The 17,382-nt window shown below is 40.0% G+C and overlaps 1 protein-coding gene across 4 annotated transcripts in view; it reads right to left on the minus strand.

Annotated features, from left to right (window-relative positions):
* Window positions 1-17,382, minus strand: part of HMGA2 (high mobility group AT-hook 2) — a 126,631-nt gene that overhangs the window by 30,098 nt on the left and 79,151 nt on the right. For all 4 annotated transcript variants that reach the window (XM_088463147.1, XM_088463146.1, XM_088463145.1 and 1 more), the window contains one exon: window positions 4,747-4,773. Coding sequence is in view for 3 of the 4 variants with exons in the window: in XM_088463146.1 (XP_088319272.1) it covers window positions 4,747-4,773 (27 nt within the window). In the remaining variant the exon portion in view is untranslated. The remainder of the gene's footprint in view (window positions 1-4,746; window positions 4,774-17,382) is intronic.

Consider the following 17,382-nt stretch of genomic DNA (forward strand, 5'->3'; position numbering starts at 1 on the left):
CCAGCTATTTTCAGGACATGTTGATGATAAATAAGCACTTTTTGTTTTGCACTTTCATGATCAATTTTCACAATTTTAGGATGTGTCAATTTTCCAGAGTGAATTTTACATGTTTTTGCTTTGGAAATGTGGGAAATACATTTTAATCTAAATATGAGTGATGCCCCAAATGTTTACCCCAAACTTATTAACAATTGTGCTTTAGTATAGGAATTTGCACATTTTAAACAAATATAGTTTTCTCTATTATCAAGGTAAACCCTGGTTTAAAATACCTGGATGAGTGTCTTGTGTTGTCAGCACTAGTAGATTCAGCTTAGCTATTGGAATACCTAATGGCATCAGTTTTATGCATCACTAATGCAGAAGCACACACCACACCAGTGTGCAAGAAAACTAGCAGCCAGGAACAAAATGGAACTTCCATCTTACGACAGGCACACACAAAAGTTTTTATCAGCATCTCACATTCTTCAAAAACACCACAAAGATATGCTCAAGTTTCATCTCCATTCACTCCAGTAAAAATCTAGAAACAAAAAAAAAATGGTTGTGTGTCCCTGTTCCAGGATGGCAACAATAGTATATAATATGTTTGTAACTCTGGAGAGCAGAAAATGTTGACACTTTATAAATAGTAGATCAGGGCATTCGAAACTAAAGGCTTACTGGCTTGAGGTGGTCCTCTAATGCATTTGGCAGCCTCTATCATTACTGAAAAGCTGATCAGACTATTGTATTTTATTAATAAGTTTACAGTATTCAGCTCGAAAGCTCAAAGATAAACATAAAAATTAAGTCATGTTCATGTATATACATGGACAATACAATGTTAATATGCGATTCGAATAAACAAAAAAAATGATGCAGATTGTGACTGCTTATAATTATGGATGCCAAGTAGATGTGCCAGCAATCTTAAAAGAAGTGGTATATTGTGGGGAATTTGCTACAGGTCAGTCAGTGAGTAAAATATATTTTTGGGTTTCATGTCCAAAAAGGCCTCAGGTGATAGTTCAAGGAGAAAGGAATATCCACATTCAAAAATATTTATATACCTTGCTTAGAAATTTTATTATTTTTTGCATTTATACCAACAGTCAGTCAGTCAATCATGTGCAACTCGATACATAAGTGTGATCCAAGTGTTTTTGGCTGTGGAATTATTTGTTTATTAACATGTATTTACATAGCTCCAGCATATTTAGCTCACTTACCACTATTGCATTAATATAGTGGTGTGCAGAAGAATATCTCTGGACCCACAACACATCTGTGGGTCCTTGAAGTGGATTGGCTACAGCAGCATAAGACCATACTAGGTTTCAGTTCTGTCCACTAAGAACAAGAAACTGAGGCTACAGTGGACACAGGCTCACCAAACATGGAAGGGTAGAGATTAGAAATATGTTGCCTGGCTAATGATGCACAATTTCTGATGGGAAATCCAGATGGTAGGGCCAAATTCTGGTGTTAAAGGCTCAGGCTAATGGTGGTGGTCTAACTGCTCAGGGAATGAGTGTCTTTGCTTGGCAAACTTTAGACCCCTTAATACCAAATGAAGAATGTTTAAAGGTCACAGCCTACCCGATTATTTTTGCTGACCATCACTTTATGTCCCATCCATTCCTTAAAGTCCCTTTGGGTGTCTCCCTTTTGGGCTACAGTCTACCCAACAACTTATGGCTATTTCCAGCAGAACATGATGCCATGTCACAAAACACACATCATTCATTGCAATTCAATGTACTCCAAAGGTCGTCACTGTCATTAGGTACTATTTTGATCTATTGATTTAGATCTATGAGATATGGTGGAAAAAAAAAAATCTATAGCAACTGTGCTATAATGTGTACATGGACCAGAACGTTTCCGTCACCTTGATGAATCCATACAAAAGAAGAATTGAGGCTGTTCTGGGAGCAAAACTGGGTAAAATGAAGCAGTCAGTGCAAGTACTGCATTCAGTATACATTGTCTCAGTGATTATTCTCTTTTGACCATGGAGAACTATATGACAATACAGTTGCTATCCTGCTGTTATCAAACTACAAGTCTCAGAATGCTTTAACAGCTGCTCTGTGGGAAGATATGCTGGGACTTGTAGTTTCACAACAGCTGGACAGCCACAAGTTGGCCAGGCCTGATCTAGAGCAACAATGTAACTTATTTTAGAAAGCATTTAGCACTTTGTATGGAAAACCATGGGGCTAACTTAGAATTAGACATGTCTGTTTCTCTTCTGTACTGCATATGTGCACAAAAAATTTGTATGCATTGGAGGTGTATCTAGCGTGCAACATTATGCAAGTAACACCAAACTTTCTAAAATAAGGTGACCAACATCTTTATTTCCAAAGAAGCTCTGCAAAAAGATTTGATTGTCATGTTTTATACCCAGAAAAAGGTGTGTTTGTTTCTACCAGCTAAGATTTGTACAACCTACAGATGTGTCCACATACACCTTACCCCTGTGCGCTACATGTACCATTATGCGTGAGCGTCTTGCAACTCTGTAGTGCCGAGCGGCTTTTCGTGTGACTTTTTACCCCGCAATGAGTCTTATTTGCAAAGCGACGCACAAACATATCTGCGGGTGTATCTGCATGCAAAATACTATGTTACAGTGTCAGCAGCTGTGACACCAACGTAGCATTTTGCATGCAGATACAGTACACCTGCAGTCGCACACAGAATATAGGCATACCACATATTTTAATCAGCAAAACCTGCATGTGCATCCTGTTCGCTTTGCGCATAAGACACATTTGAAGGTAAAAAGTCGCACAAAATGCCGCTTGGCGCTACAGAGACACTACGGCATGGTGTGTCTAGAAGGGATGTTTAACGTGCAAGGAAGGAAGATGTGGACACATCTGTAGTACAGGCAGTTCTAAATTTGATGCACCATTTGTTTTCACCACTGACCACACAAGGAGAATTGCACTTTACAACTCCTGGTACACAAGTTGCAGCAGCCCTAATCTTGTTCCTAGAATGGTAGGCTGAAAAATTGACAGAAAGTAGGGTTGGGTACACTTAGCGGTATCGCCAATGCCAAGTCAATTGGAATAGATAAAGCGGAAGTCAAGAATGCAAATACAGAGTAAGGAGCCATACGGAGAGACAAGGAGCAGGTCAAAAATCAGGCAAGGTCATAGACAGAAATCAGGAGCAATCAAACAGGAACAATGGAGACTATGGGGTAGACTTATTATACGTCAGATTTACAATGCTGCCAATGGCGGCTATAACCAATGGACTTCAAAAGACAATAGAGATTAATGCTAAATTAGGCTTGTTTAGCATCATCTTTGTAAACCCGATGGATAGTAATCTACCCTAGGAGTGAAGTCGAATACTCTGACACCTCTATGGTGTCAAAGGAGCAGTTTAATAGGCTTACTAATTTGATTTGATTTTCTGGTGATATCTGCTGTCAGATGTCCGCAGGCATAAGACACAAAGCATGCACTGCGGCTATGGGAACGAATGGGACACCATGGGTATAACAATCTATAGGTTAATAATTGATGGTCGATGGCTTTTACCCATCGTAGAAACCAGATGTTTTGTGTCAAACGCAAAAGGAACAAGGACTGTGGGTGCACAATACTTAAAGATGGAATTTGGTCACTGGACCTCCCCCATCGATGTTAAAAACTATTTACCATTGGGAGGAAACTACTGATGGACATCCCTAAGCCGCCAGCTGCACAAGAGATCTAAGAGCACAGCAGTGATGAGAAGCCAGAGACCACCGATTACAGCATCAATATAGACCCAGTAAGCACCCGCCGTTGTATTGAGATGCACAAGACTGACTGGAGAGTTTGGGGAAAATTTGAAGCAGGTTGAAAACTTTAAGACTTAAAAGGTCTATTAACAAATGACAAATACTGTATAAAGTTATCTAGTATTTATTGACGATTTTGGAAGTGTCACCACCATATTTACATAAACAAACATACTTAACGTGACAGATCCTGGGAAAACTACCGGTCCTGGGTGAAGAGTAACTAGCATGCGGTGTGCCTTTGTTCCCATATTTTGCAAATGCGAAACACTGCAACATGTTTGTAGTCCATTGCATATACACACCTGCCCATACAAGCAAAGAATGGGTTCTTAGAGAGAGAGATGTATTGTGCGAGAACGCATGAAGACAACTGTCTCTTCCCTGCTTTTTTCCAGTGTGAGTAGACATAATGCCATCCAGAACTGGAGTTATTTTTTGAACAAACGATGAAAGCAGCGAAGCTTCTCTCATTTCTATAAATTGGGGACCTGCAGAGCTCCCATTGTGAGCTATGGGGCCTGCAGGAATATGAGAAGTCGAATGAAAATGGCAAGAGAAAAATTAGCTTTCTCAACACTTTATTACTACATATGGAGATATGGAAATTGCTGCTGTCCTACATATACCTATATAAAAACTTTGGCAAATTTAGATAAATCCATGCCACAAATCTATTCTTCCCTTATTATTTACATTATACAAACAGAAGATTCAAAATATAGGGCTAGTGTGCCTTTACATTACTAGAAGCTCTCAAAAAATTTAAAGGAATGGTGCATTGTAAACCAGTTAAATGATTATGCAATATTTTGCATAAAAACTTTTTGGTAACACTGAACTTTTAGTAAATAAACTAAGTGAAATATACTGTAATCAGATGACTGGTCATTTACAAACAACGTTTGGTCAGTGAAAGTAATTTAAAAGTAAAAAATAAAAAGATTTACCTGACCGGACTTCTTCTCTTGTTGTGGCTGCAAAGAAAAATAAAACCTTAAATTTAATAATGCCAATCAGATATACAATTGAAAAATACAGTAACAACAGTTCATATTGTAAATCATTAAGTATGCAAAGTAATTGAGTGAAACTTCAAGTTTGCGGTGGTCAGGGTCAGATTTTGTTGAATGATCTTAGAAAATCTCAAGTATTTTAAAAAGGTAGAGACTCATCTTTCTCTCTCAAGCCTGAGCATTTCCCAGACCGATTTAGAGGGATTACCGCCTAAGGTCACTGGTTGGCCAACGGGGTCATTGCTTGCCACAAGACAACTCCAAAAAGCATGTCATGGAGCTCAACAGCGAATGCAGAATGTTACGTCAATCTTTATTTTGTTTTGATGCACCATTATTACAATATTGTAATAAATAAAACCTGAATTAAATACAAGTATATCTGCAAATAAAATTTGTGATTCACAGTGATTTTTTTTAAATTATATTATAGATTACATGTAAATTGCATTTCTTCAAAAACATTTTTAAAATTTTTTCTTATAATAAGTTCTTATTACGCATCCAAACACTATCCTGCCACAGTGGTTGGGAAGCACTTGTCCAAGAAAAAGATACTATATATGGCAGATCAAAGGAGGGCAATTTTAGATTAACAAGCATAGATACATAATGGTTGCAGCTCTCTCGCAAAGGCCTCGGCCCAGGGCCCACGTCACAATCCTTTTACAGCGCAAGGGAGACCTTTGTTTATTATCTTGAATCAAGAATATTTTATTGATTTTCAAAATAACCAAGTAAAAGAAGAAAACAATTACAGACCACAAAACATAATGAAAGTTCAGTCAGACAAAAAATGGCCAATATAGACAAATCTCTGTAACCTTTGTTTATTATCCATAGAATCTGCCATGCTGAAGTCATGTATGCTGTGTAAGCACATAGATTTCCATGGCAATAAAAATAATTTGCACCACTTCAATATTAAAATGATAGGTTTGTTTTGGTAAATTCTTTGAGAGCAAGCGCTGTGTGTTTGTTAGAGACAAAGCAACATGCAGTGAAAATGAACCTAACATTTCACGTCACGCGTAAAACGGTTGTTCTGACAAGTAACAAAGGGTTTGATGATAGTTATAGTTTTTTGCGCAATTATGTGGGATGTTACATGAAACAGAAATCATGATCTGTAACTAATTTATCCATACAGCACCAGCTACACACTGTACCAAAGGTACATGCATAGCTGATAGCAGGTACCAGTGGCAACAGACAGTGATGAGAGAAATGTTCACCTTATGGTCACCCGTGTTAACCCATCCACATGAGATATAATGAGAGAAATAAATGACTGTAGCCATCCCAATCCTGAATATGCAAAGAGCAAATGCAAAAATTCTGTTGTAGGACCAAACAGACTAACAAAGTTTATATTGTTGGAAAGTTCAGTGAAGTGTCCGTTTCCTTAGAAAAACTACATTTGCACACAATTTTACTTATCTTTATTTACACGTCATTCAATTTGTATCACATCATTAACTGAGCAATTTAAATGTTGTTAGTGTAGTACTAGCATAAGAGGCAAGTTTACTTTGTGCTATCTAGATCTTAACAATATAGGCTGGGAAAAAAAAAATAATGAAAAGTATAACAGTCTATTTTCCTTTAATACTCAATGAAATTACAATACTAAAAAAAGAACTAACGCAATATTCCTCTTGCATTACTGTGATTTTAATCACATCTGTAATGATGCTAAAACCAAACAGTGATTCTTCTAGCTCGACTGATTCCAGCTCCTTAGCAAATCTCTCTGCATCGCTTGGCTTCAGGTCCTGAACTCATGTGACTTTGCCACACTGAAAGTCAATGAAAAAGCTGCCTGCTCAACCAAATGTTCCATGAATTACTTTCTGACACTTCAATGAGAGAAAGACAATGTCTGAATCCTGGCCAGCTCTGGCAGCCCGCCCAGTATGTGTCAGTCATTCTGAAAGCTGCCCTTCTAAAAAATGAACTTCATATTTCTCAGACCACCATACAAACAGACCCTTGAAAGGTTTCAGTGCTCGTCAGGGTTATAACTTTGTGCTTGTTTTTCCAGCTTGTGGCACCCATGGCTCAATATACTGCATGGAGGGGGATTTTTCATGCGTTTTTAGATTTATGAATGGTATGCTGCTGAACTTACAGATCACTGAACACTCAACAAATGAACCTTAGTTAGACTAGAAGAAAGGAAGGCAAATATCTTGTTCTATGACTACATGTAGGACACATTTTTCAGATATTTAAAGTTTTCATTAAAAAATATATATTATAAAAAATATATAAACTTCTTTATATAACACAAAACAATTCTTAAATTATAAAAAGTCCAGAAAATGAAATGTAAAGGTTGGTAGGCTAACTGGTGTGTGCTCAATCTAAAGGTAGAGTGGGAAAAACAAATATTTAAGTCACTCTAAAAGTTGGCAGTAGGTAAAATACATAGATTGAGTATAAAAGGACAGTGCTGCAGTTGTCATGCACAACAGTGTCACATGTATATGCAGAACAAGGCTCCATTCCCCTAGTCTGAAACATACCATTAATAAAATGTGTCAGCAGAGGCTCAAATGATGTGCTGAAATTGACAGACAAGTAACTATCCATGAGCTTAAGTTGTGTACACACGGTACGATCGGTCAGCGATAACGATATTACTGGCTGATCTCCCTGCACCTTCCTAGTGTGCTGGATGATCGATATAGATCACCCAGCACACCACCAGCAACCCACGATCAATCGCAGGTCCCTATGTAACCTGTTCGATATCGACCAGGTTGGTCTGCATGTACGGCCGATGGACGATATAGTTATCGTTCATAAGTGCCCGCGCATTGCTGGTCATTTGAGGGTTGGGTTGGAAAGCACCAAAACATTAAGGCTCTAAACGATATTGTTAATAGCGTGCATTTTTATTGTAGAGTGTGTACGCACCATTAGTATAACAATGGTGCTGAAAGATACACATCTAATCAACTTATACATGACTTAAAACTCGTTAATAATTGGGGTCCTATCACCAAAAGGAGTGATAAATGTCACTGTGTATGATAAATGGTGCTCCAGCCAATCAGCTCCCAACTGTCATTTTTCTAATAGTTGACAGTTGGGTGCTGATTGGCTGGAGCACCATCATCATACACAGTGACATTTATCACTCGTTTTGGTGATAAAACTAGTTAATAAATGAGGCCTTTGCTCACCAAATCAACTGACTAACAAAAAGATGTTGGCTGCAGATAGAAAGCAATAACATCAGCCTCAAAAGATGCTAAGTGTAAGACCAGAAAGAAAAAGACAAAACTGCATGTGTTTACACATCCATCCTGGTGCATAACAAGAATACAGGCTAATGGTGTAATATTGCGGGGTCTAGATACAAAAGGGGCCTATTCATCATGACAATCATCATTAGTGATAAGTATGTTTTAAACTCGCGAGTTTAAAAGATGTTTTGAAGGCATTCATCATGCCTACCTCACAAAAGTATCACTCCTGAAAAACTGCTCTTTTTGCAGAGTCAGCTTTATGGAAAAGTGATACTTTTCCCTGCAGCTGAGGTATCCACAAGGATTTTCTCACTGCTGCATGTCTCTCACTCCCCCCCCCCCCCGCTCTCCCTTACTGTCCCCCGCTGGCTAACACCCCCTACCGCCCGCATCTTCCGGTGTCCGATAAGGCCACCTCTCTCCCCCTGCGGGTGTTTGATGCGGCCCACCACGGGTGTCCGACCACCAAAGCCCCCCTATCCCCCGCAGCTGTCAGAACACCATCCCCCCTCCCCCGCGGGTGTCCGATCCTTGGCGATTCCCAAACACCCGGGTTCACCTGGTTCAAAATTATTTTCACATGCGCTTGTGAAAACTAGTGATGAATAGGCCCCATAGAGACGGGAATATTAATGCCTGAGGAGGCCCTTGTGCAAAGGGCCCCCTCCTTTTAGCAGCTCCCCTCCCAAGCCCTGTATCTTACTTGATGTCAGCAAGCAGGTCCCTCCTCTGCCGTTGCACCATCTTCCCAGTGATATTCAGGTAGATGGCAGGTGCACACAAGAGCAAATTCTCTGGTGCAGTTCTGAGCCCCCATCTAACCAGGGGCCTGTGTACACTGCAACCATTATAAATACATCTATGAAAGGGAGATTAATGTTTGACTATCACAAATAATTTGAAGCTTGCTAATCAAGATCGTCATTTAAATGTCGACAATGTGCCAATCTGTAAAAAAAAAAAAAAAAAAAAAAAAAAAAAGAAACAACAGATAATGCTCCATGTCACAAGGCTAAGAAAGTTCTGGAACGGATCCTGGAATAGAACTCAACCCTGATTGATTCATTTGCAACAACTAAAAGATATTGGAGTTGCCAGTTACCTGACATATTCAGATGTGGACAAATTTGTTGGTACCTTTCCATGAAAAAACCCACCCATATTTTTCTCTGAAATAATTTGAAACGGAGTAGTGTATACACCAGAAGAAAGCATTACCACTACAAGACCGCCAAAAAGGTTTATTGGAAGATATGTGATGTACAGCCCTACTCACTCTGATACACTGGTGTGGATGGAGTGGAGAATGATACAGATATGGTGACTGTATACAGCTTGCAGGTATGCAGGATGCTGGAACAGCAGTAATAGCTCTGAGAGACTAAGGCGTATTAACCAGCAGAGTAGGAGACAACAGTCACTATCACAGTAACATGGTGCTGCACATGTAGAACAGACCTTGGCGGCCATCTTGAATCAGGGAATGTAGCCTCCCTGGAGGTATTTTAAGCATTGAGTCTGCACAGTAGCACAAACCACTATCAACAAAAACTAGTTGGCATTGCTCATTGTTTATTCCATATTTAATCAAAATCAGCCTTGATTATTGATTAAACACAATATAACAAATGGAAATGGCAGACAAAAATGATGGGACCCTAATATATATTGTTGCGGTGTGTTTTGGGTCAATATCTTGTTGGGAGAACCCATGATCTAAACTGAGACAGAGCATACTGACAATGGGCAGTATTCACTCTAGAATACCTTGATAGTACGGAGATTTCATTGTACCCTGCACAGATTGAAGAGACCCCAAGCCGGACATAGCAAAGCAGCCCCAACACACTGAGCCACCTCCATGTTTCACAGTAGATATGGTGTTCTTTTCTTTGAAAGCTTCATTTTTTTCCTTCTGCGAATATAGAGCTGATGTGACTTTGCCAAAAAGCTCCAGTTTTGACTCATCTGTCCAATAGACTTCCACCCAGAAGCATTGTGGCCTGTCAATATGCATTTTAGAAAATTCCAGTCTTGCTTTATGTTTAATATTCAAAAGTGTAATCCTCGTGGGATTATTAGATCAGACACTAAGATACCTAGACATTGGAGTCCAGCTTGTATCTCTTTGGACAATTTTCTTGGCACTTTTCTACCATTTTCACTAGCCTTTTGTTTAATGTGGGGAGGACTGAACATGAAGCTGCTTGGAGATGGTCTTATAGCCTTACCTTTAACCAGGGGCGGATCTAGACTGTTCTTTTAGGGGGGGGGGGGCGATTAATGACTAATTATGACTCCTCCTCTTCCTTTATTGGCACCTCCCCTATCTGTTCCTAATGCCTCCCCTTTACAGGTTTTTTTAGTGGCCACATTATTACAATGTATATATTTATGTATTCACTATGTGTGAATACACAGTTTGAGCACCAGCAGCCATCTCTCTGGTCCCCCTCCCCCAGCTCCCCACACCAATTCCCTGCCCCCCCTTCCCCAGTCATCTCTCTGCGCCCCACTTCACCATGCCCATATAAGTAATGTCCCCATAGTAATGCACCTGTGCCCATATGGTAACACCCCCATAGTAATGCCCCTGTAGTAGTCCCCATATGGAAATTACCCCATAGTAATGCCCCTGCAGCACCCATATGGTAATACCCTATTAATAATGCCCCCTGTAGTGCCCTTATAGTAATGCCCCCTGTAGTGCCCTTATAGTAATGCCCATATATATTTAGTAATGCCCCCTGTAGTGCCCTTACAGTAATGCCCCCTGTAGTGCCATATATTTAGTAATGCCCCCTGTAGTGCCCTTACAGTAATGCCCCCTGCCCACATATATTTAGTAATGCCCCCTGTAGTGCCCTTACAGTAAGGCCCCCTGTAGTGCCCATATATATTTATATAGTAATGCCCCCTGTAGTGCCCTTATAGCCGCTGACACACACAAAAATAACCAAACAAAAAAAAACAAACAAAAAAACAAAAAACAAAAAGACAAAAAACAAAAACTTACCTGAAACCTTCTCCTGCGTCCTCCGCCCTCTAGTCCGCCAGGCTGCTCCTCGGAAGTCGGAACTATGGGAGACGCGTCATGAGACGTCTCTCCCATAGTGCCCGTGGGGAGAGCCGGAAACTGGAGTTCAGGGGAGAACTCCAGCCTCCGGCTACCGCACAGTCCGCATCATGCACTGAGCTGAGCAGTGTGTGTTCAGCCAGTGCTGTGATCGGAGCCTGTGTAATGTGGAGAGCGCATTACACAGCCTCCGATCACAGCACTGGCTGAACACAGACTGCTCAGCTCAGTGCATGATGCGGACTGTCTGTGCTAGGGGGGCGATTGCTCCCATCGCCCCGCCCTGGATCCGCCACTGCCTTTAACATGTTTATCTAGAATCTTCTTTTCTTTCCTGAGAACTGTCTTTTGCATTCTCTGGTCCATGGTCAGTGTGGTGCACATGATGATACCAAACAGCAGGGCGACTACTTTTCTCTATTTAAATAGGCTGAGTGACAGATTCAAAGATTGAAGACATGTGTGATGCTAATCCTACAAAACAATTAGTTTGAAATATCGCTGTAATCCATATTTATAATTTCTAAGATGTAACAACAAATTAGTCTTTTCACAGTTTCTTAGCTTTATTCGATGACATAATAAAGGCATACATGAAACATATATGGAGCAGATGTACTAAGGTCTGGAAAGTGATACATTTGATAAACTACCAATAAGCTCCTGTCATTTTTCAAACACAGCCTGTGACATAGCAGTTCAGCTGGGTACACACTGAACAGATATCTGCTGATCGAGATGAACGACCATCATCTGTTTCTGGCCACAGGTCCGCAGACCGGGGGGGCATGTCCCGCCCCACTCCCCATGGCTTCTGCTGCCTGTGTACGATGGACAGATATCTGCCATCAGCTGTGCAGCAAGTACGCGATATGTCTGTACAACGTAGTTCACAGATAGATCGCTGGTACACACTGGCCGACGGGCACCCGATATATTGGCCGATCAATTGATCAGCCAATATACCTGTCAGTGTGTACCCAGTTTTAGGAGCTGATTGGTTGGTAGTTTATCACTCTCCAATTTATCACTTACCAGAGTTTAGTACATCTGCCCCAATAGCTTTTAATTCTGTCATTGTCAGGAGTAATGAAGCACTGTTTCAAAGAGCTTTAAGGGTGCCAACAAATGCTGTTCAGATGGCAACATGCTAAATATAGTACATTTCCATGTACATCAAGGGCACAAAGCCATCTGTGTAGAAAAACCCTAAAGCGTGAACAGGTATTCTCCAAACCATGCCATGTCTTCTGCTGCATACAGGTCTTACCTGATCGTTTCTTCAGTGTGCAAATTGGTCTTTCTGGTTCTCATGTTTGCCTAGTACCATCCATATTTCACAAATCATTTATTACAAACATGAAATATTTCAAAAACAAAAAAAAGGGGCATACACACATTTAATATAAATAATTTCCATTTGAATCACTACATGTACACTGGAATGTGTATGGCTTTTAGTAAAATATCCCCCCAGAAACATCACTTAATTGCAATGTTCACGGACAGTCCTAATCTGTTTACCATCTACATATAGGAGTAAACAAAATATTGAAATTGTGACAAGTCTACTAAAAAAAAAACAAAAAAACCCCCCCACACATTTACATTTACACCGCCTAGTGGACACACGTAGAATATACAATTTTAAACAAAACAGCATTAACCATTTTATGGGTGGCAATGAAGGTAAAGTACATTAAACATACAACTTTCTAGAGTAACAGGAAAGCATATAAGAGGAAGAATACAAAAAAAAAAAAAAAAAAAGGGTATTTATAACACTTAAGAACATTTTCATAATGCACAATACCTTTAAGCTGGTCTTTATTATAATACTGATTCTAATGCTACCTAGAACTGAAAATTATATTTTAATATGTAACAAACCCTAATTAACACAACTTTGATATACAAGTGTATAAAATACCCAACACAAACATATTTGACACTAATATATAAATACATATTTAAAAATCTACAGCCGTTATTTGTCTAATAGAATAAAGGCTACTTTGCTTGTCTCTACTTAATACATAGGATGAGTGTTATATACAGTGTTGCGTGTATATATGTGCATGTGAAAAAAAGGTTGGTGCAGAAAATGAGTTGTATGTAATGTGGTCCTGGTTCTTTTGTGGAGCTCAGACTGAAGAATGATAGAATGATGCCAACTGTTAAGGGAGATTGTACAAAACTGATAAAAGAATGAATTTAGGAGAAGTTCACCTACGACAATACTTAGGCCAGCCCAATTAGAACAGAGTTTCGCAATTCAACAAAAGGAGACATGACTAAAGGTTAGTATAGTCTATACAAAACAGACCATGTTAAAACACCAAATACACTAAATTGTTACTATAGGAGACAGATAGATATCGATCTGTTTAAGAACACACTTCAATATGCCGAGTGTGGGGCTGAAGCAGAGTTAAACTAAAGTCAGCCGTATAGGCTTCTGCAATGCCGGCATAGAAATTAATGTGTATATTCGTCCAGGTGTAGAGTTGTATGCTGCGTGCAGACCGCTCCTGTCCATATGCTACATTTAATAGTTATAATCATCATGGCACAATTGCACCAGCCCTATTCTTGGTCCATAAGAGCCATATTTATGTCCAACTGTGGATAACCAGCAACTCATTTACAACCGCTTTCTGAACCCGGCCTATGTAATAACTAGGGAAGCCAATCCTGTGATCAGGATTGGCTGGAAAAAAAAACAAAAACAAAAAAAACGGCAGAATTTCAATCTCGGGACTGGTGCCTCTAATCCTGGGATTTTCGGGATTAAAATGTGTGGCTAGTCTTCAGCCCGGGGGCAGCACTGAGAACTGGTTCTGTTGGCTCAGACACTGCCCCCAGGCCTCCTATAGCTGTGCTGCTGCATGTGACATCATAAAAGTAGCGCTGCGCGGAAGCAGGCCAGCTTGTTCCCTTGTACGGCCATGCCCCCCCTGGAGTCTGTGTGCTGTGGGCAGCCACCATTGATTAACTCAATCCTGGGGTTTAATAATTCTCTTTGAAACACTCTTAGGGGTATTCACATATGGAGCGAAAACGCAGTTTCTGCTAGGTTTTCGCTCGGATTACGTCATTTTCGCCGGTTTTACTTTTACACCGTATTCAATTTGAAAACTTTTCGCCGGTGGGAAGAGTATATTGCATTCGACCATGCGAAAAAGTATCACCAAGGAATGGGTGGCGAAAAAAAGTGCAGAATTGGGGTTTTGGGGTGCAACATTTCGGAAACCACCGTGCAACCTTCAGACAGTCCCCCAAAGGTAAACTGTCAACATTTAAAAAAAAAATACCTTAGAGGACCCCAAGAAAAGCACTTTCATTTTGGGGGTGAAAAAAAAAATTGGGGGTACAAAGTTAAAAACTAGCAAACTACAATCTAGGGGGGTCCCCAAGTATGCCCCAGGTTTTTTTTTCATTTCAGGTGTTTGCGGCAGGTGGATTTTTCATGTTTTTTTAAAACTTCACTTTAGCAACTTTCAAATATGCTCACCCCCATTTTCAAGTACCCCAAATTTGCTGGGACTACTAATTTTCAACCAAAAACACTTCTAAATACTATTCTTCACCACCTTCCCAAATCCCCAAAATAGCAGCTATTAAGCCCGTTTACAGACCCCAAAAACCTTCAACAGGGCTAATCAGGGTTTTCCAGAGTGAACCCCCATGTCAGAGCATCTTTTTGGGGGTGTTAGGGTCAATTCCCCAAAAATCAGCGAAGTTTTCGCTGATTTCACATTCGCCAGGTGCCGTTTTCATATTGAATACGGGTATAATTGGGGGCGCACGCGATACTTTTTCGCCGGCAAAAGCTCCGATGTGCGGTGAAAACTTCGACCCGCACAGACGGCAAAGTTTACGTTTCATATTTAATACCCCTGTCAGAGAGCAAAGTTTACCCATCCTTATTAATTGAGCAATAGCTATATAAATAGAAGATATGTGAAGTGCTGGAAAAACAAAACAAAAAAAACACAACCCCCCTCTCGCTCCCAAAGCCCAAAACAAACTTCCAAGAACATAATCTTATTCATACAAGAGCGAGCCAGTATGAACACATTATAATAAGAATACATAAAACCAGTGCAACATACTGGGTATCAATGTCATCCGTCACAGATTTTAATTGCCAATCCTTTCCAGGATTGATTGGGGCAGCTGCTAACAGTGTAATTAGAGTGCTGAACTTGGCTTCCTTAAACACTTTTGCCTTTTATATAACAAAATGTTATATCAGGATAGCTATCGTTTCAGCTTCCTGCCTAGAGGGTGTGTTACATCTTGGAACCTCCTACATTCCATAGGTAATATATTTTATTTTGGATAAGACAAGTCTTTAATCAGGCATTATTATGTACCTAATGAGTTCTTTCCTCCAGAGGAGAGTCACATGATAAGTTTGCAAAAACACCAGGATCTGCTTCACTAAGTATGACTGAAAACCGTACAGCGTCTAGTAATATGAGAAGACGATGGCTGTAAGAAAACAAATTAAGTTAAAGTAACCATAATAGTTTTAGTACATTGTGTCTTTAGGTTTTTTTTTAATAAATGTTATATAGTTTTTGGGACCTAAAAAGTTATTCTTTAGTATGTACTGACAATGTGCCGATTTTATGAGCCACAACAAAAAGATCTTCCTTCAGGAGAAAAAACAAATGGAGGTCCAAGATAAATGTTTAGGGGAATCAATTTATAACTATGTAAAACCACAAATGAAGGTATTAATATCCTGGCTAATCAAAGATTATGCAGACAAGGTTAACATGAAATAAAATTCTGCAGACAGAGGTTTAAACTGTCAGCGTTGTAATGGATGCGTGTGTGTGAGATTTTACAAAAAAGGAGTCCCCACCGTTTTAAGGTTTATACTCACCTATGGGTCTATGCTGCACTTCTCTAGTGTTGAAAATAGCCTTTGATAAAATTCTGAGAGCAGTTCTTACACATTATCAAAGGAGGACTGAAAATGTCAACACTAAACAGTTTGTGACTTTTTTTTTTTTTTACTTAAAGCTACAAACTACAGATACAATAATTTGCCAGTGTATGTGTTAGCAGTGTATTAACACAAACCAAAATAGATTGCACAGGTGGCTGGACACCAGCCTATGGTGCATTGGCATGCAGAGTTTCCACCAAGACTAGAATATAGCGTACATATATATATACCGCGATCATCATAGTGAATATGTTCGTTTTTACAGCACTTTGAAACTGAATGTGCTTTGTTTGTTTTTATCGTGGATGGATGGATTATCAATCTGTAAAAAGTACATGAACAACCCAAACTGCATTTCTAATACCGTGTTTCCCCGATAATTAGACCTACCCCGAAAATAAGACCTATCCTTACTATTGATGAATGGCCCAAAATAAGCCCTACCCCGAAAGACCTAATAAAATCTAAATTTTTCCCGGTCCCTGCACTACACTAATATGCACCCAGCTCCGCCCCCGCATGAAATCCGGTACTAAATAAAAGAGCTGGAGGAGGCTGCCCGACCTGCTCCTCCACCAGCTTACAGCACCGTAGTCAGACTGCAAAACAAGCTTTCAATAAAGCTTGTTTTGGAGTCAGCACGCGTGACGTCATGACATCACGGCGGGCCTCTGAAGGTGGACATCGGTGGAGCCGCGGACCATGGAGGAAGGTGCGACTCTGAAGGTGGACAACGGAGGAGCCGCCTCCCGATTCTTCTTGTTGTAAAGGTAAGTTGGGGAAATGGCTGCGTTCAACAGAGAGAGGGACAGGCTGAATTCAACACCGGGGTGGGGGTGGGGGTGGCTGGAGATGCACAGGCTGTATTCAACAGGGGGGGGAGAGAGGCACAGGCTGTATTCAACAACAGGGGGGGGGAGAGAGGCACAGGCTGCATTCAACATAATAAGCCCTACCCCGAAAATAAGCCCTAGTGTGTTTTTTTTTACCAAAAAAAAAAAAAAATGAGACAGTGTCTTATTATTGGGGAAACACAGGTAGTAATGTGCAGACACTTTTCCTTAAACTGCAATCGCTTTCGGAAGAAAGCACATCAACCCAGTGTGAAATTGACCACAGCTTGGTCGTGTGTTGATGGTATTGACCCTATGTTTACAAAAAGTTGACGACAGACTCACAAATACACAAAGAATAAAGCATACTCCTAAAAAGGGAAAATAATCAAACTTTATTCATTTTTTTTCTGTTAATATTTAAATGTAAAATACAAGTTC

This window comes from Taudactylus pleione, unplaced genomic scaffold (assembly GCF_031769625.1).
Source record: "Taudactylus pleione unplaced genomic scaffold, aTauple2 ptg001327l, whole genome shotgun sequence".
Lineage (NCBI taxonomy): Eukaryota > Metazoa > Chordata > Amphibia > Anura > Myobatrachidae > Taudactylus > Taudactylus pleione.